At 65.1% G+C, this 26,841-nt stretch overlaps 3 protein-coding genes across 17 annotated transcripts in view; 1 reads left to right on the top strand and 2 right to left on the bottom strand.

The window, feature by feature from the left end:
* Positions 1 to 928: 928 nt before the first annotated feature.
* On the bottom strand, positions 929 to 3,932 carry LOC310886492 (uncharacterized protein). Of its 13 annotated transcripts, none has more exons than XR_014575329.1 (8): positions 3,709 to 3,932; positions 3,249 to 3,491; positions 3,051 to 3,167; positions 2,873 to 2,957; positions 2,451 to 2,489; positions 2,273 to 2,381; positions 1,298 to 1,381; positions 929 to 1,192 (listed from the first exon to the last, which is right to left on the bottom strand). XR_014575329.1 is itself a non-coding variant. In XM_083811154.1 (5 exons), the coding sequence occupies exons 1-4, from the start codon at positions 3,733 to 3,735 to the stop codon at positions 2,877 to 2,879; spliced, it is 468 nt and encodes a 155-aa protein (XP_083667280.1). In that variant the 5' UTR covers positions 3,736 to 3,916; the 3' UTR covers positions 2,172 to 2,493; positions 2,861 to 2,876. The 13 variants fall into 13 exon arrangements, 1 of the variants encoding a protein (XP_083667280.1); XR_014575330.1 differs by having other exon boundaries at positions 2,273 to 2,358; XR_014575331.1 differs by having other exon boundaries at positions 2,273 to 2,382; positions 2,429 to 2,489; positions 3,709 to 3,931.
* Positions 3,933 to 5,516: 1,584 nt separating this feature from the next.
* On the top strand, positions 5,517 to 7,229 carry GADD45B (growth arrest and DNA damage inducible beta). The gene is made up of 4 exons (XM_083811153.1): positions 5,517 to 5,727; positions 5,834 to 5,935; positions 6,153 to 6,366; positions 6,594 to 7,229. The coding sequence occupies exons 1-4, from the start codon at positions 5,690 to 5,692 to the stop codon at positions 6,705 to 6,707; spliced, it is 468 nt and encodes a 155-aa protein (XP_083667279.1). The 5' UTR covers positions 5,517 to 5,689; the 3' UTR covers positions 6,708 to 7,229.
* Positions 7,230 to 12,152: 4,923 nt separating this feature from the next.
* Positions 12,153 to 26,841, bottom strand: part of GNG7 (G protein subunit gamma 7) — a 68,077-nt gene continuing 53,388 nt past the window's right edge. For all 3 annotated transcript variants that reach the window (XM_083811162.1, XM_083811164.1, XM_083811163.1), the window contains exons 3-4: positions 19,892 to 20,010; positions 12,153 to 16,382 (exon numbers count right to left, since the gene is read on the bottom strand). In XM_083811162.1, the coding sequence (XP_083667288.1) occupies positions 16,257 to 16,382; positions 19,892 to 19,972 (207 nt within the window). In that variant the 5' untranslated portion in view covers positions 19,973 to 20,010 and the 3' untranslated portion in view covers positions 12,153 to 16,256. The remainder of the gene's footprint in view (positions 16,383 to 19,891; positions 20,011 to 26,841) is intronic.

Here is a 26,841-nt window from a genome sequence, read left to right as displayed (position 1 = left end):
CAATGCCGTGCAACGCAGTGTTGGGGTGCAGGGCGGGGGCAATGCAGTTCAACGCAGCATTGGGGTACAGGATGGTGCAGGGCCGGGAGGGTGCAATGCAGTGTTGGGGTGCAGGGCAGGCGCAGTGCAGTGCAATGCAGTGCAGGGCTGCAGGGCGGTGTAGAGGGCCAGGCGGGTGCAATGCAGTGCGGGGCTGCAGAACCAGGAGGGTGCAATGCAGTGCAGTGCAGCGTTGGGGTGCAGGGTGGGTGCAGTGCAGTGTAAGACAGGGTGCAAGACCAGGAGGGTGCAGTGCAGGGTGGGTGCAGTGCAGTGCAATGCAGTGCTGCGGTGCAGGGCAGCACAGAGACGGGCGGGTGCGATGCAGTGCTGGGGTGCAGAGCCAGGAGGGTGCAGTGCAGTGCAGTGTTGGGGTGCAGGGCTGTGAGGGTGCAATGCAGTGTTGGGGTACAGTGCCGGTGCAGTGCAGTAGTGCAGGGTGGTGCAGGGCGGGTGCAGTGCAGCGTGGCGGCACAGGGCCGGGAGGGTGCAATGCAGCGTCGGGGTGCAGGGTAGGGCTGGGGGGCATAGCGATGGGCAGTGCCGTGCGATGCAGTGCAGGGATGTGCTGTGCACCGCTGTGCAGTGCTGTGGCTATGCAGTGCAGTGCAGGGATGTGCTGAGCACCGCTGTGCTGTGCAGGGGGTGTGCAGTGCAGCGCAGCGGCTATGCAGTGCAGCGCGCTGCAGCACCAAGCAGCTGCTGACCAGTGCAGGCTGCGCAGTGCGTGGTGCAGGGGAGGCGCTGTGCAGCGCATCACTGAGCAGGATGGGGCCGGACGGGCAGCGAAGCCCCCTCGCAGCCCCCAGCCCGTTCCCAAATAACTTCCCCAGCACCCAGAGGTGGCACCGCAGGACCCCCCCCCCCCCCCAACAGAGCAGGCAGCAGCCGGGATCCAAGGCCTTTAATGCACCCCAGGGGCCCCCAGCAGCACCTGCTGGTGGGAGCTGGGGGGGAGAGGAGGTCATGCCCCCCCCGACGAGGCAGGGACCAGCAGCATCCAGGCGGTGGCACCGTCCCCGGGGACCCCGCTGCGCCCGGCCCCTCAGGAGCACTCGAGGACGTGGAGGTTGCAGGCGGTGCCGGGGGGGCAGCTGCAGCGCGTCCCGAAGCGCGCCCCCCTCCGCACCGCGCAGGGCTCCCGGGGCTGGCACTGCGGGACCGATCCCGTCACTGGGGCTCAGCCCCGCAGCGGGGTCTGGTGTCCCCCCCCCCCAACCCCAACCCCAACCACCCAGCACCCCCTGCCCGGCCGTACCGAGGGCACCCGGCCCAGCTTCTTCTTGGCCGCCGGCAGCTCCCGGCTCCGCAGCTTCTCCAGCACCTCCTGCAGCGCCTCGACCTGCACCACGGCACCGTCACACCCCCAAACCACCCCCCCCCGGCATCGCCCCCTCGCACCCGGATCACAGAGAAAAACAGGCAAAAGCTGCAAATCCCCACGTCCCACCGAAAATATTAATTTTCTAACACCCTCCCCTAACAGAGCTGCTGGGATGAACCCAAAAGCGATCCCCCAAAGCGCCCAGACCCCAAAGCAGGAAAGCAACCGGCAGCAGGGCACCCCCACACCCCAAAGCCCTGGGCACCTGCAGAACCAGCCCCTAAATGGGGTGCTCCAGAAGCACCCCAGGGTGCCCAGACCCCAAGCCCCGCTCCCCCCGGCCCCCTACCAGCTCCGTCTCCTCCTGGCGCGGGGCCGGCCGCAGCCCCGGCTCCCCGGAGCCCAGCAGGATGAGGCCGGAGCCGGCCACGCAGAGCAGGCAGAGCCAGGCGCTGGCCATGGTGCAGGATGCGGCCCCGGCTGCTCGTCCCGCTTTATAACCCCCCCCCCTACAGCCCGCGGGCGGGGGGCAAACACCCGCTGACGCAGACGGGGAGCGGGCACCCGTCTGCGGGGTGTCCCCCCGCAGCCCCCCGGACTCGGAGCTGACATCAAGAGGGAACGGGGGGTTGGGGACACGTCCCCGGTGACGCCGTCCCCTGGGACCCGCGGGGGCCGCGGGACGGACGTCAGCGCCGCGGCCAATTCCCTGAGCAAACACGGCTGCGGCGGGCGCATCCTGCGCCCCCCCCCCGGGGCTGGGGGCCGCGCGGTGGGAGGTGCAGGGACCCCTCGCCACCAGCGCGCGTCTCGCAGACAGGTTTTATTCCCAAGGAGCCGCGGGAGGGGACAGATATGGGACGGAGCCGGGGGGACAGCCCCCAGGAAGGGCTGAGATGCTGAACCCACCGGGGTGGGATGAAGGCTGCTCCCCTCCTCTTCGCCACGAGGATTTGTGGGGCCGGGACTCCCAGATCTGTGGGGCCGGGACTCCCAAAGCTGTGGGGCCGGGACTCCCAGATCTGTGGGGCCGGGACTCCCAAAGCTGTGGGGCCGGGACTCCCAAAGCTGTGGGGCCAGGACTCCCGGAGGCGCGGTGACACCAGCAGGGCGCAGGGGGACGGATCTGGCTGGAGGGAAGCAGACACAGGTGAGCAGCAGGGAAGGAGCAATGGGGAACCCCAGCTCCCCCGTCCCCAGGTCCCCCCCCCCCGTATCATCCCACAGCCCCCCGGCTCTCCCCACATCCCGCAGCCCCCCCCATATCCCCCCGTGGACCCCCACCCCCCCTCAACGTCCCCACATTCCTGCAAGGTTCCTGCACCCCCCCCCGGAACCTGTGGGGTCCCTGCGGGGTCCCCCACCTCCCTTCACATCCCACAGCCCTGCCAGCCCCCCCAGAGGCCCCCCCCCCCAGCCAGGCTGCGCTGCGATGCCAGGACCCCCCCCCGAGGAGCCCAGAGGGGGGGCTCCCTCCCTGTCCCCCCCCAAACCCACCTGCCCCCCTACCCTCCTAGCTGCGGGGGGACTTCTTCTGCCGGCAGCACGGCCTCGCTGGGCGCTCGGCGGCCTCCGCCCGGCCCTCCCGGAGACCCTGGAGCACAAAAACCGGGGAATGGTCACGGGGGGGCTCCTCCAGGCCCCCCCCCCCCCCCAAGCCCTCGTTGCCCCCCCAGCCCCCCCGTACCACGTAGAAGCCGGTGTGGTAGCCGCTCATGTACCAGCCCATCAGCATCGCCGCCAAGGCGCCTTCCTCCTCCTCCTCTTCCTCCCACGGGACGTGGGGCCACGGGGGGGGCGCCAGCTGCCGGCAGCACCCGTTAGAGGGGGTTTGGACCGGGGGGGGGGGGGGCAAAATTTGGGGGGGGGGAAACCGGGCACTCACCTGGGGGGGCCAGGGGGAGCAGGGCGCCCGCTCGCCCTTCGCGCTCCTCCTCTGCCTCGCAGCGGGGGGGGGCTCCGCCGCCTTGTGGGGGGCGCGGGGGGGGGCAGCGGGGCCCTGCCGTCCCCTCGGCCCCCCCGGGGGGCGGAACCGGCCCGAACCGGGGGAGCCCCCCCGGGAGCCTTCCTCCTCCTCCTCCTCCTCCTCGCTGGGGGTCACGCTCCACGTTGGGGTCCCCGCAGCATCCTGAGGGGGCACGGGGGGAGGGCAGCAGCACCGACCGGGCACCGGGTACCGGGCACGGCACCGGGGCGCACAGAGCCCCTTGTCCCCGGTCCCCACCGGTTTCCCCTGGTCCTCCCGGTGCCCCCCGGGCCGGTGCCGACCCCCCCAGCCCCGTCCCACCCCGGCCCCCCCCCCCCCCAGCCCCGCAGCCCCGTCCCGGGGCCGTCCCGGTGCCTACCCGCGGCCCCGGGGCTCTCCCGGCCATGTCCCGGTACCGCCGGGTCCCCCCCCCGCGCGGCGCCCCCTGGGTAATGCAGTCCCCAGCCCCCTAGGTGCGGGAGGGGGCGGGGCGAGAGGGGACTACAAGTCCCAGCGGGCAGTGCGGCGGGAAAGCAGCGAGAAGGGGGCAGAGCGCCGCCAGCGCGGCCTCTGGCGCCCCCTGGTGGTGGGGAGGGCGAAGGGCTGCGGGCGGGGGGGGGACAGGGGGGCGATAAAATAATGAAATAACAGCGAAATAGAGCGAAAGGAGAAAAGGAAAAGGGAAAAAGAGAAAAGATAAAAAAGGAAAGAGAAAAGGAAAGAGAAAAGGAAAGAGAAAAGAAGGAAAAAGTAAAAAAGGAAAAAGAAAAAAGAAAGGAGAAAAAAGGAGAAAGGGAAGAAAAGAAAGGGGAAGAAAGGGGAAGAAAAAAGAAAAGAAAAGAAAAGAAAAGAAAAGAAAAGAAAAGAAAAGAAAAGAAAAGAAAAGAAAAGAAAAGAAAAGAAAAGAAAAGAAAAGAAAAGAAAAGAAAAGAAAAGAAAAGAAAAGGAGGGAAATAAAAAAATAGAAAAACTTAAATAAAAAATACGATAAATCAAAAATAAAAAAGAACTAAAAAAGAACTAAAACGAACGTTTCGCTGACGAACACCACCACCGAATGGGCCCAGACGGGGCTGGGTCCCGGGGGGGTCCCGGTGCGGTCCCGTCCCCCCCCCCCCGGCAGGTGGCAGCCGCCGCCCGCCCAGCGCCGGGCTCCGAGCGGGGCCCGAGCAAGCACCGAGCCCCCCCCCCCCCCCGGTCCCCGTCCCGCCCCCCCCGCACGGGGGCGCAGCGGCGCTCGGAGCCCCCCCGGGCACGGCCCCCATGCACGGAGCGTGGCCCCCCCCCTGCAAAAAACAACGGCCCCGCGGTGCGACCCCCCCGGTGCGACCCCCCCGCTGCGACCCCCCACGCACGGAGCGTGCCCCCCCCCATATTGCACAAACGGCCCCCCCAGTGCAACCCCCCCCGATGCGCCCCCCCCCCCCCACGCACGGAGCGTGCCCCCCCCAAGTTGCAAAGAGCCCCCCCCCCCCCAGTGCATCCCCCCCCAAATGCACGGACCGTTCCCCCCCCCCCATATTGCAAAAAAACCGCCCCCCCCCCCATGCAACCCCCCCCTTGCACGGAGCGTGCCCCCCGCACGTTGCAAAGAGCCCCCCCCCCCCCCAGTGCAACCCCCCCCGGTGCAGCCCCCAACGCACGGAGCGTGCCCCCCCCCATTGCAACGCCCCCCCCGGCCCCCCCCCCCAATGCACGGCCCGTGTCTTCCCCCCCCCATTGCAAAAACCGCCCCCCTCAGCGCACCCCCCCCCAGAGTGCAACCCCCCCCGGTGCCCCCCCAGTGCACGGAGCGTGCCCCCCCCATTGCAAAACCCCCCCCGGTCCCCCCCCCATATTGCAAAAACCGCCCCCCCCCGTGCCCCCCCCTTTGCAAAGGACCCCCCTAGCTCCCCCCCCGGGTGCAGCCCCCCCCGGGTGCAGCCCCCCCCAGGTACCCCCCCCCCAATGCCCCCCCCCCCCCGTGCTCGCCCCCCCCCGCGCCGTTCCCGGCCGTTCCCGGTCCCGGCGGGGGGGGGCCAAGTTTCGGGGCGGGGGTTTCCCCGCAGCCCAACGCGCCCCACGTGGGGCGCCCCCTCGGGCCGCCAATCGGAGCGCCGCCCGCCCTCCGCCCCAGCCAATGGGCGCCGCCGCGCGCCGCCCCGCCCCGCCCGCGGGAGGCTATAAAAGGAGGCGCCGGGCGCGGCGCCGCTCAGAACGAGCTCGGCTGCGGCTGGTGGCGGACGTGGGCTGCTGGGGGAATATCGCGACAGCGACACCGCGACAGCGATATCGCGACAGCGCGACACCAACGAGCCTCGCCGCTCCTTGGATTATCCCTCTCGGGCTTTTTCTTGCGCCCGCTGGATTACAATTGCACCATGACCCTGGAGGAGCTGGTGCCTTGCGATAGCAGCAAGTAAGCGGGGAGGGGGGACGCGACCCGGGGATGGGAGAGGGGGGGGGGGGTCCGGCAGCTCCGCAGCCGCTCACCGGACCCCCCCCTTGTGTCCTCCCCCCCCCAGGATGCAGGCGGTGAGCGAGGCGGTGGAGCGGGTGCTGGTGGCGGCGCAGCGGCAGGACCGGCTCACCGTGGGCGTCTACGAGTCCGCCAAGCTGATGAACGTGTGAGTGGCCGGGGGGGGCCCTCCGGGGCTGGGGGGGCTTGGGGAAGTGGGGGGCAATGGGTTTTTTTGGGGAGGGTGCAAGGGTCGCGTTCCTGTTGGTATCGGCACGCTCGGGTGCACCGGGGTGTCGGCACCGTGCTCCGGTACCGGGGGGGGGGGGTGCGAGGTCTGCACCCATCCTGACCCCCCCTTAATGCTGCATCCCCCCCCCCCGCAGAGACCCCGACAGCGTGGTGCTGTGCGTGCTGGCCACGGACGAGGAGGACGAAGGCGACATCGCCCTGCAGATCCACTTCACCCTCATCCAAGCCTTCTGCTGCGACAACGACATCCACATCCTGCGCGTGTCGGGCATGCAGCGCCTCGCCTCCATCCTGGGTGACCCCGAGCCGGGCGCTGAGCCCCGCGACCTGCACTGCCTCCTAGTCACGGTGAGTTGGGGCGGTGATTGCACGGCACGGTGCTGATGGCACGGCACGGTGCCACCGCGGTGATTGCACGGCACGGTGCTGATTGCATGGCGCTGATGCGTGGTGCTGATGCGTGGTGCTGATGCGTGGCGCTGATGCACGGCCGCGCCGGGTGGCCCTGAGTCACTCGGGGGCTGCGGGGCCGCGTGCCGGCGATGCTCACCTCGTGCTTTCGCCCCCCCCCCCAGAACCCGCACACGGACGCCTGGAAGAGCCAGGGGCTGGCGGAGGTGGCGAGTTACTGCGCCGAGAGCCGCGACAGGAACCAGTGGGTGCCCTACGTCTGCCTGCAGGAGCGCTGAGCCGGCCTCGCGCCGCCCGGCGCGGTGCCTGAAAGGAGGAGGAGGAGGAAAAACCAACCCAAAAACCGCAGGGAGACGGAGGAGAAACAACCAGTTAAACCAAACCAACCCAAACACCCGCCGATTCTTCATTTTTCTTTTTAAAACCGGAGAGGAGAAGGGAGCAGCCCGGCCGCACCGGCGGGCGTGGGAAGGACGAGCGGTGCCGGCGGCCCGGCGGGACGCGCGCCGGAGCCGTGCCGAGGAGTCGTGCTTGGCCGCGGGGCCGTGCCGAGGAGCCCCGGGAGGAGACGAGGGCTTTTTTGTTTTCTTTTGGGCGTCCGTGACTCGATTGATGGAGGACTGCGGAGGGACGGATTCGCAGACGAACTTTTTTCCAGGGGGGGTGACGCTGGCGATGGGACAGGCGTGCAGCACCACGGTCAGTTTTTGCACTTCAAGCCACTTGGAGACCCTGATCCGAATCTATTGCAGAGTCTATTCTTGTACTGATTTAAAATAAAAAATGTATTTGCAATAAAACCCACGTCGGTGTCTGCGTTCGTCTTCTCCCCCCTTCCTGGCCCCTGCGGGGTGTGCGCGGGGGGGGGCCCTGCCTGGCTTTGCAGGTTTTGGGGTGGGGAGGGAGCAGCAGCTCCGGGCTCCCCTGCCCCAGTGCGGGGCTCTGCAGCCCCCGGGGGGGGGGGGGGGCAAGGAGGGTGGTGGGGCTTGGAGATTCCCATGGGGTGGGGACAGATGGGTGATCCTGTGCCCTATAGCACATGGCAGCGTGGGAGCCCCCCAGGGCCAGGAAATCCCCCCACGCCCACCCCGGGGGATTTTCTCACAGCACCCACAGCGAGGAGGATTCCCAGGGAATCCCCCCGCCCCCAGGACTCCCCCTTGGCTCAGCGCCCTGCCTTGCACCCCCAGCCCTGGGGGGGGGGGGAAGGAACAGCTCAGGCCTTGCCCTTCCCTCCTGCAGCCCTGTGGGGTGCGTGGGAGGGGGGCGGTGCCCCCACCCTTATAAACCTGCCCAGGCATCGGCAGCACCTGGGGCTCTTTGCTGCTGAGCGGAGCCCCTTGGGGTGCCCCCCTTGGAGGGGGGGGTCCTGGCTCCTTCTCTCAGATCCCCCCCAGGTGGGTTCCTGGAGGTGGGGAGGGGCAGAGCCATCACCGTGGGGGAAACCGAGGCAGCGACCTGAGCTCCCCCCCTGGCCCTGCTGATTCCAGGGGCTGCCCAGCCCGTGTTTGCACACGCTGGTCGCACGCTCACGCCCACGTGCACACACACGCCCTGTGCTGCTCCGCACCGGTGCCTGGCCCCAAATGTCCCCACGGGGTCTGCCCTGACCCAGCCACGCGGCCGGGGACGCCCTGTCCCTGCGGGGACCTGCCAGGGCCGGGCGCTGCGCCAGCGCTGGCACCGCTGCGCGGGGCTGCAGGGACACAGCCGGGAGGGCAACGCCACGGGGGGGGGGACATGGTGGTCACCCTGCTGGGGACACAGCAGCCACCGCTCCTCCCGGAGCCCTGTCCTGCTCGGGGTGCCCCGTGTCTTGGGCACGTGCCCCCAGCCCTCCCCTTGGCACCGTGACCGCAGAGGGAAACTGAGGCACGGCGCGATGTGTTTGCTGCTGGCAAAAGGGGGGTGGGGAACACCCCGGGGGGGGGGGGGGGCGGGTTGTGTGCACCCCAGGGGAAAATGCAGCAGGGAAAGGGCCGGAGGCTGGGCTGAGCCTCCCCGAAACTCATTTCACCGGTGACTCAGCACCATGTGGGGCCCCGGTGACCCCGGTGTCACTGCGCTGCTGCAGCCACCCCTGTGCCGAGCGTGTCAGGCAGAGCCGAGCCGAAGTCCTGGGGGTGTTGGGGGAGGGGGGGTGATGGTTAAAAGCCCCCCAGCACCCCCCCAGCACCCGCACCCTGCACGGCAGCCCCCTGCGAGCAGCAGGCAGCCCCCAGTGCCCCCCCCCCGCCAGGCAGGACACCCACGGAGCAGCCCCAGCCCCAGCCCCAGCCGCAGCCCACCCCGGAGCCCACGTGCAGCCGCCCCCACACACGCACATGTGCTGGAGCCGGGATCACACACGCGCTGCTCCCACCCCAAAAGCCCCCCCCATGGACACAGAGACGCTGCTGGGCACCCCTAGCCCTCCCCCCCCCCCCCCCCCCCATTGCCACCCTCTGCTTTTGGAGGGGTTTGGGTTTGGGTTTGGGGGGGTGGGGGGAGGGGGTGGGGGGCTGTGGGGCCGTGCATGGTTGGACCCGTGCCCCCATCCCCATTGCTCCAGGCCACCCGGGTGCGGGACACCGAGCTGCCTTGGGGCGTGGAGGGTTTTGGGCGTCCTGAGACCCCCCCCCCCAGCTCTGGGAACGGGGATCCTGGGCTGCTTTGGTTTGGATGGCGCGAGCCGTGTCCCCAGCACCGTGTCCCCCGGTGTCCCCCGGTGTCCCCACAGCAGTGGGGTCAGGCCCACACACCTTCCCCACCAGCCCAGCACCCGGTGCCAGTGTGCCGGCGGCGCTGGGAGCCGGCCAGGGCCAGCGCGACGCCAGCAGCGCTCACGCCGGGCGGTAATTACAGCCCCGGCCACCCTCGGGAATCGCGCGGCAGCGGGGGCCGCATCCAGCCGGGTGCCGGCTGTGTCCCTGAGCATTGGGGAAGGGGGTGCTGGGGCCCCGCCGAGTGCTTCAGGGGGTGGGTGGGGGGCTGCTGGTTCCAGGGGTGCAGGACGGGTGCCATGCACACGTGGGTGCACGGGCTGCACGCCGCCACACCTCAGGGATGTGCCTGCAGCCGTCTGCAGCGTGCACGGTGCGGGGCGGCACGACGCCGCTCCTGTCCCCATCCCTGGTGGCACCGGGGGTGCCGCATCCCCCGCTTTATGGTGGCGGGGAGCTGTGACCTGTCCCCACGGCCCCCCCATTGCCCAGGTTGGGGACAGCGCGTGGCCGGTACTTTTCCAGCAGCGACGAGCCCCGGGGCCGCGGCTCTTTCCATCCCAGCACGCGCCCCGGGGAGTTTCCACGGGAAAGGGCCGACCCCGGGCCCCCCGGCGGGGCTGGGGACGGTGCCAAGGATGGGGCTGGATCCGTCCCCCGGCCTGGGAACGCCGGCGAGAGGTTCCTGGAAGAGGAGGGGAAGCGTTTGCGCGCGCGTGTGCTTGCGCATGTGCTGGGGGCACACTCACCAGGGGTGCGCGGGGGGCTCGGGGGCTCTGCACACCCATGCAGGGTGGGGTGAAATTGGGGGGGTGTTGCAAAGGTCTTTGCAATGCGTTGTGCATGCAGAGGGCCCTGGCCACGGGGGTGTTTTGGTGCTGGGGGGGGGGGCACAGCATGTGCAAAAAGGGCGGGGGGCCGGGCCCCTTCCTGGCTCTGGGTAAGGGCGGCTGCGGCCAGACAGGGCTGGGCCTGACCCTGCTCCGTCTGAGCCCGGCGCGCGCGGAGGCCTGGGCTGGGCTGGGCTGATTTATGAGTCTGGGCTGGGCGGCCGCTGGCTGCAGGCACCGGGCTGGCTCCGTCCCCAGGCCCTGTCCCCGGCCGCCCCTGCACACCCGGGGCCCCCCGGCCCCACGAACGCCGCAGGGTGACGCATTGGGGAACCTCCAGGGACATCCCTGCGGCGGCGTCTCCAAGATGTGGCCACGGGGGCATCGTCCCCCCAGCCTCCTCGCCCCCTCCCCGGCCGCAAACCAGCGCTGCAGATGGGGAAACTGAGGCCTGGAGCCAGGGCAGCGCCGGCAGCCCCCAGCGCGGGGGCCGGATGCTGGCGCAGGAAGCCTCCCCGTGGCGTCACGGCCGCCGTTCCGCTGCGTCGCGGGCTCCCTGCCGGCACGGAGCCCCCCCCCGCGTCACACCAGGGATGGGGACGGAGCGGGATCCCCCCCCACTGGGGACACGCGGGGGCTCCCCACGGCACGGTGGCAGCCGGCTGTCCCCGAGTCCCCCCCCTTGTCCCTGCGGCAGGAGCGGGCTTTGCCCCCGTGGTGCCAGCAGCTCCCTTGGCCCCGCCGCCGAGGGCAGATAATTATAGCTGCAGGGGAGCTAAATATAGCCCCGGCGCGCTATTTTTAGCCCTGCTCCCAGCTCGGTGCCACCAGCGGCTCCCGGCCGGTGCCGGATCCTGCGCCCGCGGCAGGAGGGTCCGGGGGCCTTTCATGCGCTGCCCGGGTTTGCTTTGAGGTTTCCAGCGTTTCGCCTCTGCTTTTTAAGGGAATTTGGGGGAGTTTGAGCATATTGTGGGGGAGCGGGGCGAAGGCCGCAGCTCCACAGCCGGGGGGCAGTGACACGGGGACCCCACTCCGGGAGGGGACAGGAGGAGCTGTCACCGCTGCGACTTGGTCACCGGTGGCTCTGGCGAGGCCAGGTCCCCCCAGGCTGCTACAGGGTGAGGACACGCCGCAAAATCACATCCCCTCCGCACCCCCGAGGCCCTCCAGGCCCTTTGGGGCGCCTTCACCCTCACTGCATCCCCCCACCCCGCAAGCGGTGCCAAGGGCCCCGAAACCCCCGGGGTGCCGCAGCCGAGCCCGAGCAGCGCTCGCGGTGCTGCCTGGCCCCTGGCGCCCTCCGCCCGGCGCTGGGGTCAGACGCTGAAGCATCCCAACTATTCCAGGCACGCGGAGGAAGCGTGGCTCCAGTCTGCCCGCACGCTGCACGCATTCCTGCCTGGCCCGGGCGGGCAGGAGCTGCTCCAAGCCTTTCCCCAAAGCGCCCGGGAGGCCGTTCGTTTGCCTTCCAGGAAAGGCAGCGCAGGTCCCGCGGTGCCAGCGCCGGCCCCGGACCCCAGGCCGGGTGCTGGGAGAGCGGCGGCGGGCGGGAGGTGCCGGGAAGCAGGCGGAGGTCGCTTCCTTTTCGCTGAAAAGGGAAGAGCCGCCGCTCTCGGTTTCGCTCAGCGGGACGCGGGCGGCGCTGAGCCCCGCTGAGCCCCAGCCCTGCGCCAGGGTGGCCCCGAGCGGCCGCCAGCGTCCCCCGGCCTGCGGAACGGGGGGAGGAGGAACCGGGCTCTTTGCTCCCCAAAACCGAGCACCCCCACCGGGAAGGGACCCTCGCTTGTCCCCACGACCTGTGGGATCGGCTGGGGGCGAGGCGCGAGGTCGGGGATCTGCTCCTGGAGGCCGGGTGGTCGCAGCGGGAGAGCGGGGAGACCCCGCACGGCCCCGCCGGTGACGGTCCCATCCTGCCCGGCACGGGGTCAGGATTTCCAAGCAATGCCCGGTGACCTTACGCAGGGGGACATGGAGGAAGCGCCCAAAGGGGGTGCAAGGCTCTTCGTGGAAGGCAGCTCCAGAGAAAGCGGCAGGAAGGAAGGGCCGGTCGTTACCCAACACCAACGACATCCCCAATGAGCCCGGCTCTTCCCGGAACACCGCCGAGCCCCAGGACCCAGCTGCTCGGCGGCACCCGCGGCGCCCACACCACGCGCCCCCGGCACCGCCGCACGACAGGCTGGGCAGGAGGTCTGGCAAAATGAAAAGTGAGCCTTTTTATTGTGTTATCAATTCACTTCTTAACAACAATTCCACGAAATATTAAACACTGTGCAAGAAATTGGTCTATGGCACACCAGAAATAAAAATCAGAGATCCAAAAATGCAGACGTTATGAGGAGCCTACGTTACATACACCGATTACTTCCTAAGTACAGTCTTTACAAACCTTGATTTGCGTTTGGCAACAATATCAGAATTTGGCAAATAATAATAATAATAATAATAATAGACCAGAGAGAAAAATTAAAGAGCGCAAAGTATCAGACGCGTGGCTTCTTCTCGATGAAGTAAATGCGTTATTTTCACTTTTTGTTAAATAAAGGTGACTTTTTAAGCACTCGGAGGAAGAGGGCTCTGCTGGGGGCACCAAAGGTGCCGATTTCGGGGGACGGCGGCGCCGCGGGGTCAGCCCCGAGCTCTGCGATCTGCAGCCGGGCTGCTCGGCACCAAACCGTGCCTGGCACCGGCTCTGGCACCGGCACCAACACCGGCAGCACTGGCACCGGCAGCACCGTTACCATCAGCGAGCCGCCTGGCAGCCGTGGGGCCACGCGGGCACCGTGCGGGGCTCGGGGCTGCGCCCTGGGAAGGTCCCCGAGACAGGGAGGGGAGGGCAAGGAAAACGGGACCGGTTTAAAAAAAATTAAATAGAAGCTACGTTTCCTCTCTCCCTTTTATTCTCCGGTCCCTCTCCTTTCTATTTTTGGCAGCAGCTTCACCACATGCTAAAAAGAAAACTTCAGGCAGATTTGGGCATGTGTTTACATCCAAAAAAAGGCCTTTGTGGAGCCGGCGCTGAGCTGGCACTGGCTGCCCGACGCCTGAGCAGCAGCACAAAAGAGGCACCAACCACCTCCTCGCCCCCCCCCCTTAGCATTCTGGAGCACTTAAAAAGTCCTGAAAAGTGTCTTTTTTTTTTTCTTTTTAACTTTTTTTTCTTTTCTTTCTTTTTTTTTTTTTTTTTGGCAAATGCACTAACAAAGTACAAGCAACTACCGTAATTTGCACTTATATTTATGCTATACAAAAAACATCTACAGTATGATCACCGATTTACTCAGACGAGGAAAAAACATTAAAAAAAAAAAGAAAAAAAAAAAGGAAAAAAAGAAAAAAGTTGAGGATTTTCCCCCCTCGCGAGCCTCCGACTGCAGCCGGGCCCCACAGCCTCCGTCCCTCCGTGCCACCGCGCACGGCGCCCCTGTCCCCGCTGTCCCCCCGGAGGGACAGGAGGTGGCTCTGGGCTGGGTGCAGGCGGCCCCCCAGCTCCGAGGCCATTTCCCATCCCCAGCCGTGCACCAGACCCGAGCCCCCCCCGCCTGCCCCATGGCACAGCAGCGGCAGGGTTCGGCCAGGACCGCGGCTCCGCACGGGGCCACGCGTGCCCGGCGGGGACGCGACACCGGGGGGACGCTCCCCGACCCCGACCCTGACCCGCTGCCCGGACCCGCCGGCAGAGCACCCGCAGCCGGTCCGGGTGGCGTGGGGTGGGTGCGGAGGGGGTCGGGTGCGGGGCTCGCTCCCGCCGGGTGTCGGGGTGCGGGGAGCACCCCAGGGCCGGGTCCGGGCATGGAGCAGCCGTGCCCGACGCCTGCTCTCCCCTCGGCCGCCCGCGCGGTGCTGCACGGAGGCAGGACAGGACGCGGGGCTGGCTCGCTGCCCTGCAGCTCGGGCGCTGGCCTGGCCCACCGGCTATAGCACCATGCTCTGGTCTCTAACATAGAGGAAGAATCAGCGATCTGGAGTAGAAAAATAAGGCTGGAACTGTACTAGATTAAGGACAGAGGAAATTCCCTCCTCGAGAAGAGAAAGCCCTGCTGCGGCAAAACCCTCAGGACGGCGCTCGCTTCCCGCTACAGATGCGGCGTTCGGGAGCTCGAAGTGATGCTGGATGAGAGGTTGAAATTAAAAAAAGGCTTTGCCCGTGGCCGTGCCGGGGAGCCGCCCTCGGGGTCACCTCGCTGCTGGTGGCCGGTGCCCGGCGCGGAGCTGCGGGCGCGCGGTGGGACGCAGCACGAGCACGGCGCCGGGCTGGAGGCGCGAGCAGGGCCAGGACGCGCTCAGCCAGAGGGAAACGAATGAAATTCCCCCGGGTGCACCTCCGGCACCGCTCACGGTGGGACGGGGAGGACCCACAATGCGGGGAAGACGGGGGGTTTGGAGTTCTCAGTTCGGCAAAAAAAAACCCAGGGACGTGGCTGCGAGACGAACACGGGAGGTGCTGCGGTTGGTGTTAGTGTTAAAAACGCGTTTTGTCCTTTTTTTTTATTTTTTTACCCCGACTTTGTTTAAAAAGGCAGAGTGATCACGCACTTGAAAAAGCGAGGGCGACACCTGGAACCAAGAAGTGTGAATGGAGCATCTCCGCCACCGCAGCCTCCTGGGCCCCCCCGGACCACCGGCCCCGCTCTGCTCCTCCCCGCCAGCCGGCACCAACGCGGCGGCGCGGTGACCCCGACGGCGGCACGCCGGCAGCACCCAGCGTTACCATCATTTCTCCTCCCTCCCGGCGAGCCGCAGCAGAGCAGACACCGAGGGGCTCCTTCCTCTCCCCTCCCTTGGGCTTTCCGTCCCAGCGGGCGGTCGTGGCGTCCCAAACCAAAGCCAAAAGAAGCCTGGGGGAACGGGGGAGCTCCCAGCCTTTCACAGCAGGTGTGGGTTTTTTTTTTTTCCCTTCTCTTCCCCAAACGGCATCTGAAACTATTTAGACCACAGAATCGGGTGCCTGCACTCACTTGAACTGGGAATGGGTACCGGTGTCGCGGTTAGGAAACCTAACGGGGCCCCTGCCTACCAAGAGGAGCATCAGCCTTCCTCCTCCTCCTCCTCCTTGCCACGGGGCCCCGGGCTCTGCCCCGCAGAAACAGGCTGGGCTCGGATAAAGCCACGGCGCCGTGACCGTGGGAAGCGGGGTGGCTGTGGGACGCGGTGGGGACTTCCCTGAGCTCTGACCTGTCCCCGAGGGCCAGGGGGGCTGCTCGCTGCATCCCCGCTCCTCCCCGCGTGCCGCACCGCGCCGTGCCGAGCCGTGCCGAGCCGTGCCGAGCCGTGCCGAGCCGCCTCCCCCTTCACACGGCGTGGCGAGGTGGCCAAGGGCTGGGAGCTGCACTACTGCCCGACAGCCTGACCCTCATCTCCCCGAGCTAGCGGGGCTGGGTGGAAGTACTTCCACTTCCCGCTCTCGGTAAGAGCAAGGGCGATGGGAAATACCGGTAAATCTGCCCGCTGTAGTGTTTTGGATCGAGAATCTCCAAAAGGCCGGTTCCAAAGGTTTCTCGCGCGGTACTGCGCTGCGGGAAGCCCCTTCCCTCCCCCCGCCCCCCAGTACAGTCCTGTTTGGGGAAAAAACAGCGGTAACCCCACAGGGAACCCAAAACCCCAACGAGATCAGAGGAGCCTGACCCCGGCGGTTCCCATGCCGGGAGCTCCCCACCGCGAGCCGCCGGCTCTCAGGGCCCCCCGCGCTGCCTCCGTGCCCCCTCCCCGGCGCTCGATTTACTCATTTGCAACAGCAATTTTTTCGAGTTGTGATTTGGGGCTGGTTGTTTTTGTTTTTGTTTTTTGTACTAGTTTTCTAGGAAATCGCCACCCGCCTGGACTCCTCTCCCCCGTTCCCTCTCCAGAAAGGGAGCGAGCAGGCTGCGGTTCTTGAAACGGCGTGCTAATTGGAAACTAATCAGGTCAGACCCACCTAGACCTTTGTTCAGTGCCCCTAACGGCCAGGTCCCGACACCCACTTGCATCCCGTTGGCAAACGCAATAAAAACCCCCGCTTCCTCCACCACCCCGGTACCAATTTTGAATGTCCCTATTAAAAACGCCCCCACCCCCTCCCCAAACCCTGTTTTTTTTTTTTGTTTGTTTTTAAATTTTGACCCCTCTCAGCGCGGCACCTGCCCAGGAGCAGACACCCGTCTCTAAAGCACTCGCAATTGTTTGAGATTTAAGTTCTACGTGAATCCGACGTTAGTGTTTACCCCCTCGGCGCGGTTTTAGGTTTGTGGCTTGGTTTCAGTCGGTACAGAACGGTGGCGCCCTGCCGGAGAGATCGCACGCGCCCGAGCGAGGGAAGCTATAGGATGATACAAGGCTTTTTGTCCTTAAAGGGATTCTCCGAGGCGGGCACTCCAACCAGCAGCGGGTCGTTCCTGGCATGTTGCTCGCAGTAATTCATTAGCTCGGAGGACGCTTTGGAGACCTAAACGATGGAAGGAAGCGGGAGGTTAGCGAGGAGATCCAGGTGAAGCCTGGGCGCGCGCCGCGAGGAGGGGACGGCGCCGCGCTCCGCGGGGCTCCGCGGCGAGGCGTAACGCTCGGCTCTCGCCGACAGAAACTTCACAGAGACGGTCGAAAATGGAAAGGGGAAATGGGCATGGAAAAAGGGTGTTCAGGTCTGACATAAATTAAGCGATGAGCCTGGGAAAAAGGCTGCCAGCCGAGAGCGAGAGATGCAGAAGAGAGATTACTGTCCTGATTCTCAAAGGCCTTGGGATAAAAGAGAAAGAACAAAAACGCCTGCTTCGGAGTGGCCGTCCTCTGATGTTAAAAACGGAGGTTTTGAAACCATCAGAAGCTATTACTTAAGGCTCTGCTTATTTTAGTTCAAAGATGTATTCTGGGAACCGCGAGCCCAGAGCAGCCCGGCAGAAGAGGCCGCGGCGGTGGGCAGCGGCGCGGCCGCACGCTTCGGCAGCGGGGAGGGAGGGAGGGAGGCGCAGATGGAGTCGAGGCAGGGAGGTGCCGGCAGCTTTGGAGGCTCGCAGCAGACCCATTTTTTTAATTAACTTAATAGCTGGTTGAACACGAGGCCAACCCAAAACATGCACGCAACCGCGCTGCGTCTGCCAGATGGGAGCGTTTGGGGCTCCACGGCAGAGCTTCGCGGCGGGGGCTCTCGGCGGCTGCTCACCCCTCTCGCTGCAGCAAAACCTCGTGTTGGGGGCCCAAGGGGCATCCGCCGTGCTCAGATTTGGCCCTGCCGTGTCTGCCCTGCCTGCCACCCAACCGGCTGCCTGCCTGCAAGCCCCCCGGTGCCGTGCCTGGCACCCACCGGGGTCCGCTGCGCCCTGGGGTGCGCTGCGCCCTGGGGTCCCCTGCACCCTGGGGTCCCCTGCGCCCTGGGGTGTGCTGCACCCTGGGGTCCCCTGCGCCCTGGGGTCCCCTGTGCCCTGCAACCGTGCCGAGGACGCGGTGGCACGCAACCGAGGCTCACCAGCCTGCAGAGCGATGCGACCTGCCCAACAGGACTTGGCAGCTCGGTGCCGTAATTATTAAACCTTTCGGCAGCACCCGAGCGCGCCAAGCGAGGAGGGGAAGCTTGCGACAAAAGCGCGGTTTTCTGCAGCTTTGGGCAAACCCCTCAACCTCTGGCAGCACGGGATGGGCTTCGTCCTCTCGTCGTGTCGTCTGGGAGGTTTCCCTGCAGCCTGCAGCGAGCGCTCGCGGGAGCTGCCAGATATTAGTGCAGCAGTAAGGATTAAAGTGCTAACCAGCACCAACTGCTACCGGCCTGCACTTGAAGGTGCTTATCAACCCCTGCAGGAGCCAGCAGCAAAACTGCTCTGCAGAGACAAGGTCAAGCCTCCAGATTAAAGCTATTACTCACATAAGACAGTAATTGCTCCTAATCTCAGAGCAAAGCAAGGAGAAAGAGATTAGCTTGCCGGGAGCAGGGATGAACCTGTTACGAGAGCAAGTGCCCTGGAAACCTGCACCCGGCGCTGAAAGCTTCGGCTGAGAAAATGAACCAGAGGGCGAGCAAAACGTGGTCACTAAGAAGTGCCCGGCAGACGGGTGGGCTGCTGGGGCTGGGGAGCAGGAAAATCACATTTCGACCGCAGCATCGGGCTCCGGCAGGACCATTCCGGGTCTGGGCGCACAGACTGGGAGGCACTGGGGAGAGGAGGAAGGCACACCACCACCTTCCTGCCGGGGCACTCGTGCTACGCCTATTGCTGCGGGCAAAGCCCCGCCAGCAGCTCGCAGGAGCCCCTTCCCCTCGCCTCCGAAGCACATTAGCTCATTTATCTGCAGGCAAGCACACGTCGCGCTGACTTCAGCTGCGAGCTATCGAAGGCAGCAGCTGGAGGAAGGCTGACAGCGCAGGAGGACTCGTCTGACGCCGTGTTCGGGGAGCTGCCTGGCCTGGCACGCTCCCTTCGGAGCAGGGTTTGCGGATTAGGACTTTATTGAAAGCTCGCCCAGACAGCCCGTCTTCCCCGCGCAGCCTAAATAGCAGCGTGTTGCGGTCCCAGCGCTGTTGTTCTTTCCCAGCAAAGCATTTAAGATAGTCACAGCTACAAAGGTCGCTAAGTATACACACGCCCTCCCTCCTCCCTGGCGTGCACACTTTGGGATCCTGAGCGGAGACACACTCATCCCGAGGAGAGTCAGCAACGTCTCGGACGGGGAAGACCTGTAATTTATTTTGTCTTCCCTAAAATGGCCTCTCTGATGGGTGCTTCGCCCGAGTCTGGAAACCGGTGGCCCTAAAAACAGCTACAAAACCTCAGGCTGGCTTAAAAGAAAACAGATATTCAAAGCAGCAGCAGCTCCTCCTGCACACAGATGACAGAGGACCTGCTGCTGCAGACGAAGCAGGGACTGAAAGTCAAAGAAAACATCTTGGACCGGGAGGTAGTAAATTAAAACTACCAGGTGGATTTAACACCTACGTATTTTACAGCGTTTCGTTTTTACTGTGCCTCTCACCGCCGCGCACGGGGGTTTCTTCTGCACTTCTCACTGCCAAGGGAGCTTCCACCGGCAGCTTTCGCCTCCTGCTCCTGCCTCCCTCGGGCTGCTCCCCGGAGCGAGCGGCAGCCCCGCACGCAGAGCAGAGGCCGGGGCACGGGCACGGTTCCTCTGCACATCCCAAGCGCCTTGGGGTGTCCCCCCGAGCCGGGGGTGCAGGAGCTGCGCCCAGGGACTGACAGCGCCTGGGCCCTGCTGCCCACGTGCTGTTTGTCCCCAGCAAAGCTGCTCCCCAGAGCTCACGATCGCCCAGGAGGTTCCCAGAATAGGGAGGGAACTGCCGAAGGACCCAGTGCTGCCCCTCGGCACCGTCCCTGCTCCAGCCGCCCCGTGCTCAGGGGAGCTTTATTCCCAGGGCTCCTTTGAGCAGGCTGCCGGTGAGCCTGCGCACGGCTGAGAACAGACCCCAGTTCACTCTCCAGGACAACTGCAGCACTGAATTAACTTCCCCTAGTCCCTAAACATGCCTGAAAGCAGAAGTGAGCGCGTGCCTCCGTCATTCTGCGTTTGAAAGGAAAGGGAATAGCAGCAGCAGCTGAGAAGGAACTGCGCAGGCAGAGACTTTCCGAGAGAAGATGTAAAAGGGCAGCGAAGACATCGAGCAAAACGGTGGGGAAATGAGGTTGTAACATACAGAAGCACGCACCCAGCCCAGGAGTTTGGCTTCGCTGGCTCTGGCCCCTGCAGCTTTGGTGCCTTCACCTCCAGGAACCTGCAGCCCCCGGGTGGTGTGGGCACCCCTGACGCCACAGGCTCCCGGAGAAGCTCCCTGTGCCGTGACCTCACCTCCCGGGTACCAGCGGTGCTGCAGGAAGGGCTCTCGGCTGGACGTGCTGCAACACCCGGACTGGAGACACGGCGCAGCACGCGCAGGGAAATCCCAAAGCCCTTGCACGGATCCCTCCCGCCCCGTGCCAGCCCAGCTCACCGCGCTGCTCTGCCCGCTGCGCTCACCTTGATCCTCTCGATGCCGGCCTCGATGCGGAGCTGCTCCACCAGCTTGCGGGCCTGGGCTATGTTGTTAGTTGTTGACATTGTCTGCCATCGGCTCTAGGCCCCAGCACGCGAGAACACTGCAAAAAAAAAAAACAGGAGGGGAGAGCGGGGTTGGCATCGCGCCGCGACAGCCGCGCACCGCGGGACCACGCGCCCGTCCTCACCCTGGCAGCCACGTGCAGGAGGCTCCCGCGGGCTCTAAGCTGGTGGCAGCAACCGAACGCTTCCTGATTTTGCTGCAAGTTCTCCTTTCCTCTTAACAGCACGCTTAGCGCTCTTTCTTCAGGCTCCTTTTTTTTTTTTTTTTGGATTGAAAAAAGAAACTTGCCGACGAGAGGGGAAAAACGAAACGTTTTCTGCAGAAAGTTCTGCCAGAGGCGTTCAGGAAAGCGACTGGAAACACCAACAGAGATTTTCCAGCCGGGGTAACCTGCCACGTGATGACTGCAGCGAGCCGGGCAGGCAGCAGGACGGGGACGGTGCTCGCCCTGGGTGCTCACCCTCACTTTTCATTTCACTGCTGCCTCGCTCAGTCCTGCCCCGGCCCCTGCTGCTGGCAGGTTTTCCTCTGCGCCACGAGGCTTGGAGAGGGAACGTTTGATACCCAGTGCCTCAGATCTGCGCTATTGATCTGTAACTTTGCAAACCGTTCCTGAAAAGAACGGTGTAAGAAAGTCTTTGAGCAACAAAGGTGGGGCCGCGTCCCTGCCGCCACCAGGCAGGGTGCCCCAGCAGGGAGATGCCAGGCGGTTACAGAGCCTTCCCAGGAAAGGACAAGAAGCACCGGGGGAAGTTTGTCTGCAGGACCGGAGTGATAACGACACCGATTAATTCACCGCCACGGCCGGAGGCGTGGGACAGCGGTGGGGGCTGCAGCGCCGAGCCGGGCTCCTGCTCTCAGACCGCTCCCGTCTGTTTGCACGGAACCAACGGTGCCCCGGCCACGTCCCCCGCTCTGCCGTTAGACGACTGTCCGAATTAGCAGGGTTACTTGGGAACCTCTGCCTCTCGAGGCCCGGAAGGCGTTACTCAGGGCGGCACGGGGAGCCGCGCGGCTGCAGCGAGGCGTGGTGCTGTGCGAACTGGAAGGAGGCAGGATGGGCCCTGGGGAAGGAGCCTCCTCCCCTGCTCCCGATTCCTAAGCAGCGACGCTGCGAGAAAAAGACTCTTTTCCAGGAGGAAGCAGCACCTCCAGGTGGGAAGGCTTCCTCTGGAAGACAGCTGGCTCCTTCAGCAGCGAGTGCTGCGGCCCCTGAGCTCCTGCGGGCTGCAGAGCCGCGCTCCAGCAGTCGTGCTCAGCCCTGCCGCGACCCCGGCACCGACCCGGCCGTCGGCTGCGGCGGCGCTGCCCTCAATTCTCATGTCATTACCCCCTGGAAAAAGCAGGCAGGTTTGGCTCGTTAGGCAGCTGGCTTGCGAGCAGCTACTCGTGGCCATCCCCTGTTCATTTGCACGCCCCAATAAATCCCCGCCGCCCGGCAGCGTGCGCTGAGCGGTTATCTCGGGGCGCTCCAAAACAGCGCAGGCAGCGTTAGGAAGGGGAAGAGCTGCCTCCACGTCACGCCGTTCCTACGTCCGCACCGTGAACTTGGCGGACCTCGTTATGGCAAAGTCCGCAGCTCATTGATAAAACAATTCTTCACCTGGGTAAGGAGTCAGCAGGCAGCTGGAGGAAAGGAAAAAAAAAAAAAACCAACAACAACAAGCACTGGGCTGTAATTTGTGTTTGCAACAGCGCAAGATCACCTGCTTGTACTTTTCCAGCTTCCTGTTTATGGAACAGGGCCGATGAATCAGCCGAGGCAGGCTCCTTAAGGGAACTCGTGGGCCCGCGGCAGCGCCGTGCCGGGGCGAGAGGCGCAGCCCAGCGCCGGCCCCGCAGCGCCCCACGGCCACGGGGACGCGCTCGGCGAAGCGGGGGGCACGCTGCCGTGTGGCGGTGGCATCGAACTACGGTCGGTTTAGTCCTTGAAAAGCGACACCTGTGAGTCAGAAATGAAGCTTTGCTCGGCGGGCACGGCGCCCACAAGGTGCAGGCACCTGCCTTCCCTTGCTCCTGCGCCGACCAGCGCCCCGCAGCTCAGCACCGCAGTCTGGCACCCGGCAAGACCCCCACGTCGCCTTGCCTCGTGCAAGCGCGCAGAGCAGCGCCAGTCGCACGGAGCTGGCGGTTTTATGGCAACAAAACCCAAAGCTGCAACTTCTTCTGCTCCCTTCTTGGCCACCACCGCCGCGTGGGACCCCCGGAGGATCCAGGAGCTCTCCACGACGAGCCGTGGGCTGGTGACCGCGCAGCTCCTCTCGTCCCTCCTTCGATTTCCAGCTGCCAGCTGCAGCCACGAGCTCGCTCAAGGGCAGGAGCTGTGCGGAGATGGAGCCGAATGCAGCCGTGGGGATTTGCCCGGTGCTGAGGCCCGGACCACGGCATGTGCCGGGGGACCCGGTGTGACCACGGCGGTGCTGCGGGACGGCTCCGCCTGGCTTGACTTCACAACCAGCTCCTGCACCCCGGTGAATAATTAACTAAGCACGTCATTAACAACTGGAAGCCCTCAGCACGGAAAGAAGATGCAGTGGGTCGCTGCGAGGCACACGAAGGGCGTCCTCGGGAGTTGTTTTTTTTAAAGCCAAAACAAACTTTGAAGATGTCACTCGGGCAGACGGCCGCGTAAGGCTCTTGGAAAGAAGCCAGGCCGAAGCGTGCTGGAGTAAGGTGCACGTGGTGCAAATCGGGGTGACACGCGGGACACAGCGAGGGCACCCCCCTTCCGAGCTTCACGTTTTCAATAAATCTGCGCCTGGAGAAGGACAGGGGGGTGCCTGCAGGGGAAGCACAGGACGGTGGGGACAGCCAGGTCTCGTGCACGTCCTCCTGCCCCCATCACATCGCCCGGCGGCAGATAAACACACGCACACACCCCGGCTTCCTTCCTGCAAGAGGGGAGGACGCTTCGGTGTTTCTGCACAGCCGCAGAGAGCAGCAGCACCTGCCCGGGGCAGGCTTCTCCCCTCCCAGCGCTCGTTGTGACTCCGCGGAGCGGTAACGCCACGGGTTTGGCTGCGTCAGGCCGACGGAGAGCGCTCAGCAGGAGATCAGTCCTCCCGTGCCCCTCTGCTGCTGGGCACCTTCTGCCCCCGTGGCCAACCCGCCTGCCCCGGCTCCACTGCAGCACTCCCGGGAAGGGCAGCGCTGCCCGGGGAGCACAGCCGCGTTTTCAGACACCCCTCCATTGCCTTAGCGCAGCGTTAACTCAGGAGTTGTTCAGGCTGTGTAAGCAATTCCAGCGGGGCCGAAGTCACCGCGGTCCTTGCGACGCGCCGGCTGCCTTCCCGCTTCCCTGCTCCTCTGTCCGGGCTCGCCGCAGGGCTGAACCCGGGCTGTGGAGGCACTCAGGGAGCTGCAGCGAGGCTCCGCACCTCCACGGCTCTAGGGCGGCGCAGGAAAACCGCCGCTGCGGCGAGCGAAACGCCGCAAGGAGCTACAGGGGGAGGTGAAAATCAGGAGAACGCGCGAGCATTGCCACGCTGCTATCCAGTGGCGTTTCAAGGTCTAGGCCGACGAGAGGCAGCGATGAAAGGTTTCGAGGTCTTGCAGCATGCAGGCAGGGAGCCAGCCGGGAGCACGGCAAGGGACAGAGCAGCCCCGGGAATGAAGCAACCGAGTCCCGAGTTACGAGTTGGCTGCGGTGCAAGCGCCCCATGAGCTTCTGCCTATTTTTGGGAAGAGCAGCGGAGGACAGAGTCCCAGCAGTGAAGTCAGGACAAGTTCTGGGAAGATCAGGATTTGCTGTTTCAAACTGGTGTGCGTGTTACGAACCGAAAGCACGCGGGGACGCTCCTAGCGGTGCCCAGCACCAGCTCAGACTTTGCCTCGAGGAAAAATCACGGCGTGCCCCAGGAGGTCGGGTTTCGTTATTAAACAGAAGAACTGAAAGGATCCCAGCACGAGTGACAGAAGCAGAGGCCTCACGTCCGCATTTCTCACGTTTTCAGCAAAAAGGGTTTGCACCGTTTACAAGCAGGGTGCTTCTGGTACTGCCAGTACCCTGCCGCTTCCACCGCGGCGGGTGCTCGGAGGGCATTCACGCGGGGCTGCCCTGTGCCTGCCCCCCCCAGCACCGGCTCCGCGCAGCCCCCTGACGTCAATGCAGGCGGGCACGGGAGGCGTTTTTGCATCAGCTGGCTCGCCGTGTACCAGGCGGATCACGAAGGCAGCGCGATTTTGGCTGCTGCAGTGCAAACAGCCCCGCGGAGCCATCGCAGCCCCTGAGTCAGCCGCGTGCAGCAGCCGCCCGTGGAGGAGCCGTGACTCAGCAGCAGCTCCCGGCGCAGCGGCCGCCTCCAGCTGAGCCTCCCGGCCGGGCTCCACGCAGGGTTTTGCCCCCCTCGGTCCTCTCCTCCGCCTCCCGGCGTGGGAAGGCTCAGCCTGGACCCCGCTCCGTCCCGGCGAGGGCACCGCGGGGACCACCGGCCCCGCGTCGCCCTGCCCCGAAATATCCCGCCGGGGCTCGTGGGGACGAGGGCGAAACTGCCGCCCGCGGAGGCGGCACAACCGCGGCGTGCCGAGCGGCCAGGCTTGCCGCAACGTGCCTCGGAGCTGCGAGACGTGCCGGGCCGCCCCGCCAGGCTGACACCCGGCGCTGTTCATCGTTTACGCCGCGCACAGCGCGCCGCTCGAGCAAAGCCCTTTCTCTTTTATGCAGCCGGTGCCACCTGCACGCTCCCACCCGCCGCCTCTCCGGCCTAATGGCAGGAAGTATTACGCTAGGAAATAAATATGCACTGATCCCTCTCGTTTCGGAATTCTTCCCATACTTCTCATAGCTGGAAGCGGCCACTCCTAACAGGCTAAATAAGCAGGCGAACATCTGAGTAACTGCTGCAGTTATGCTGCTCTTGTCTCCCCCCTCCAGATAAAAACAGCTGCGAGGTCGCTGGCGATGGAATTCCCCGAGGAGAAGCATCTGAAGAACGCGCCTCCCGATGCCCAGCGCCTCCAGCAGCTCCTGTGCCCGTAGCCGGGCTTGGCTGGGCGTCCTCTGGGCATCCTCCCCGCCAGGAGCCGGGGGGACAAGCTACCGGGGTGGGCTGCAAGCCCCTGCTGAGGAAGGGAGCCGGAGAGATGCTCAGGGGCAGAGAACGTGCTCCTGGAGTGTGGTTTGACCAAAAACCAAAGCTTTCGGAGAAATGCCCACGAGCTCCAGCGGCGTTTTGCTGCAGCGAAGCGCACGTGTGCGCACGCGCTGTAAAGGGTCCCCGTGTCGCTGAGCGGTGGCAGCAACCCCGCAGCCCCAAAGAGGTGCAGAGAGCCATCTGCGCCACAGCGATGCGGGTTTTATAGCGCCTGGTGGCCTGAGGGCAGCCCACCGTGCACACAGAGCACAGGGCAGCAGCAGAGGCGAGGCTTGCGGGGCTGCAGGCACGGCGCAACCCGGGGCATTTAACGCACGGCGCTCGAGAGTGCGACACGGGAAGATTCCCTCAGCGGGACTCGACGTCCAGGATCTGTCTGAAAAACAAGCTGGAAGGGATGCACCGAGTACTCAAGCAGCTAACGAACGGCTCTGCGCCCCCAAATCAAGGAGCATCGCCCCGAACCACTCAGCTTCAGCAGGAAAAGCGAGGCGGCAGCGCCCACGCTTCCATGCAGCCCCCCTGCAGCCCCCCTGCAGGACCCGGTCCCCGAGCACACCCACGGGTGGGCACACAACGGCCCGGGGGCAGCTCAGAAGCTGCCCGAAGGCTCCCTGGGGCTGCTCCCCAAACCCACCCCCCCGAGCTGGGAGCAGCAGGAGGAGCGCTCCTGCCTGCCCTGGGACGAGGGGAGCCCGGCGCTGGTAACCCAGCGCAAAGCTGCCCGGCGGTTCCTGCTTCTGGAGATGACCTCATGCTTTTTTGGAACAGAAAAAGGCTGTTAGGGCGATGGCATTTACTCCTTGTCTGGGCAGAACAAAGCAGGCTCCATTTTTCTTTTACACTTCCTGCATCAGTAGCTTAACAGCTGAATGAGCTATTGAATTTTTTCCTGAGTGCAGCAATTTTTCCCTTTTTTTTTTTTTTCCTTCTTTAAGACCTCCAGATTTCTATGGTGCGGGACAATACTCGGGGAGAGCGTGGCGAGGAGCGGTCCCGGAGGACAGGGAAATTCCGCCTTAAAGGTGCAGGGGGGGAGCTCTGCTCGGGACAGGCTCATCCCACGTTTACACGGCCTGGCTTCCTTCCACCGCCTTGCTCTGCAGCACCGGGAGCGCAAAGAGCACGGCAAGCGCAGGGCAGGGGAGCCGAAGCACTTGAGTTCAGCAATAAACACGTTACAGGAGTGCCCGTAAGCTCCTCCAGTTACAAACCGTCCCTCCGGACGCCGTCCCTGCCCAGGTAAATCACGGCTCCAGCAGGCTGCAACTGGGCCACGTCTTTGTAGGGCACAAAGTCCCTGCTGCAGCCGCCGGCGGTGCCAACCCGGCAGCCACGGGGACTTGGGCTGTGCAGAGCTACCGGAGCAACACCGCTTCTGGTGGAAGCTTCAGATACCATGGTTACCAGCACGAGAAGCAGCCTGCTGCCCAGCTCCAGCTCCATACTGAGCATCATTTGCTCAGGGGTTATTTTTCCCCCAAGCTCACGTACCGAGGTGTGTTTGTTCCCAGCTGGAAGCAATCCCCAGGCACCCCAAAAACCTGGTTATCCCCGCGGCAAACAGCAATTCGAGGCGCCACCACCGAGCACGGACACGCACAGAGGGACGTTTGCCTTGTGCACACCCTGGGTAGCAGCCCAGGCTGTTCGGGTTTCCGCCGATGCTGCAGCAGACAGCACCCGAGCTCGGAGCAGTCTCGGCTGTCCCCGAGGGACGCGGCGCTCCTCCTGCAGGCGCTGCGACGGCACGCAGGGGGCTCGCAGCGGGAGAC

The sequence above is a fragment of the Anser anser genome, assembly GCF_964211835.1.
Source record: "Anser anser genome assembly, chromosome: 25".
In the NCBI taxonomy this organism is placed as follows: Eukaryota; Metazoa; Chordata; class Aves; order Anseriformes; family Anatidae; genus Anser; species Anser anser.
The sequence above is the reverse complement of the archived record's forward strand: the minus strand, read 5'-3'. Positions and strand labels throughout refer to the sequence as shown.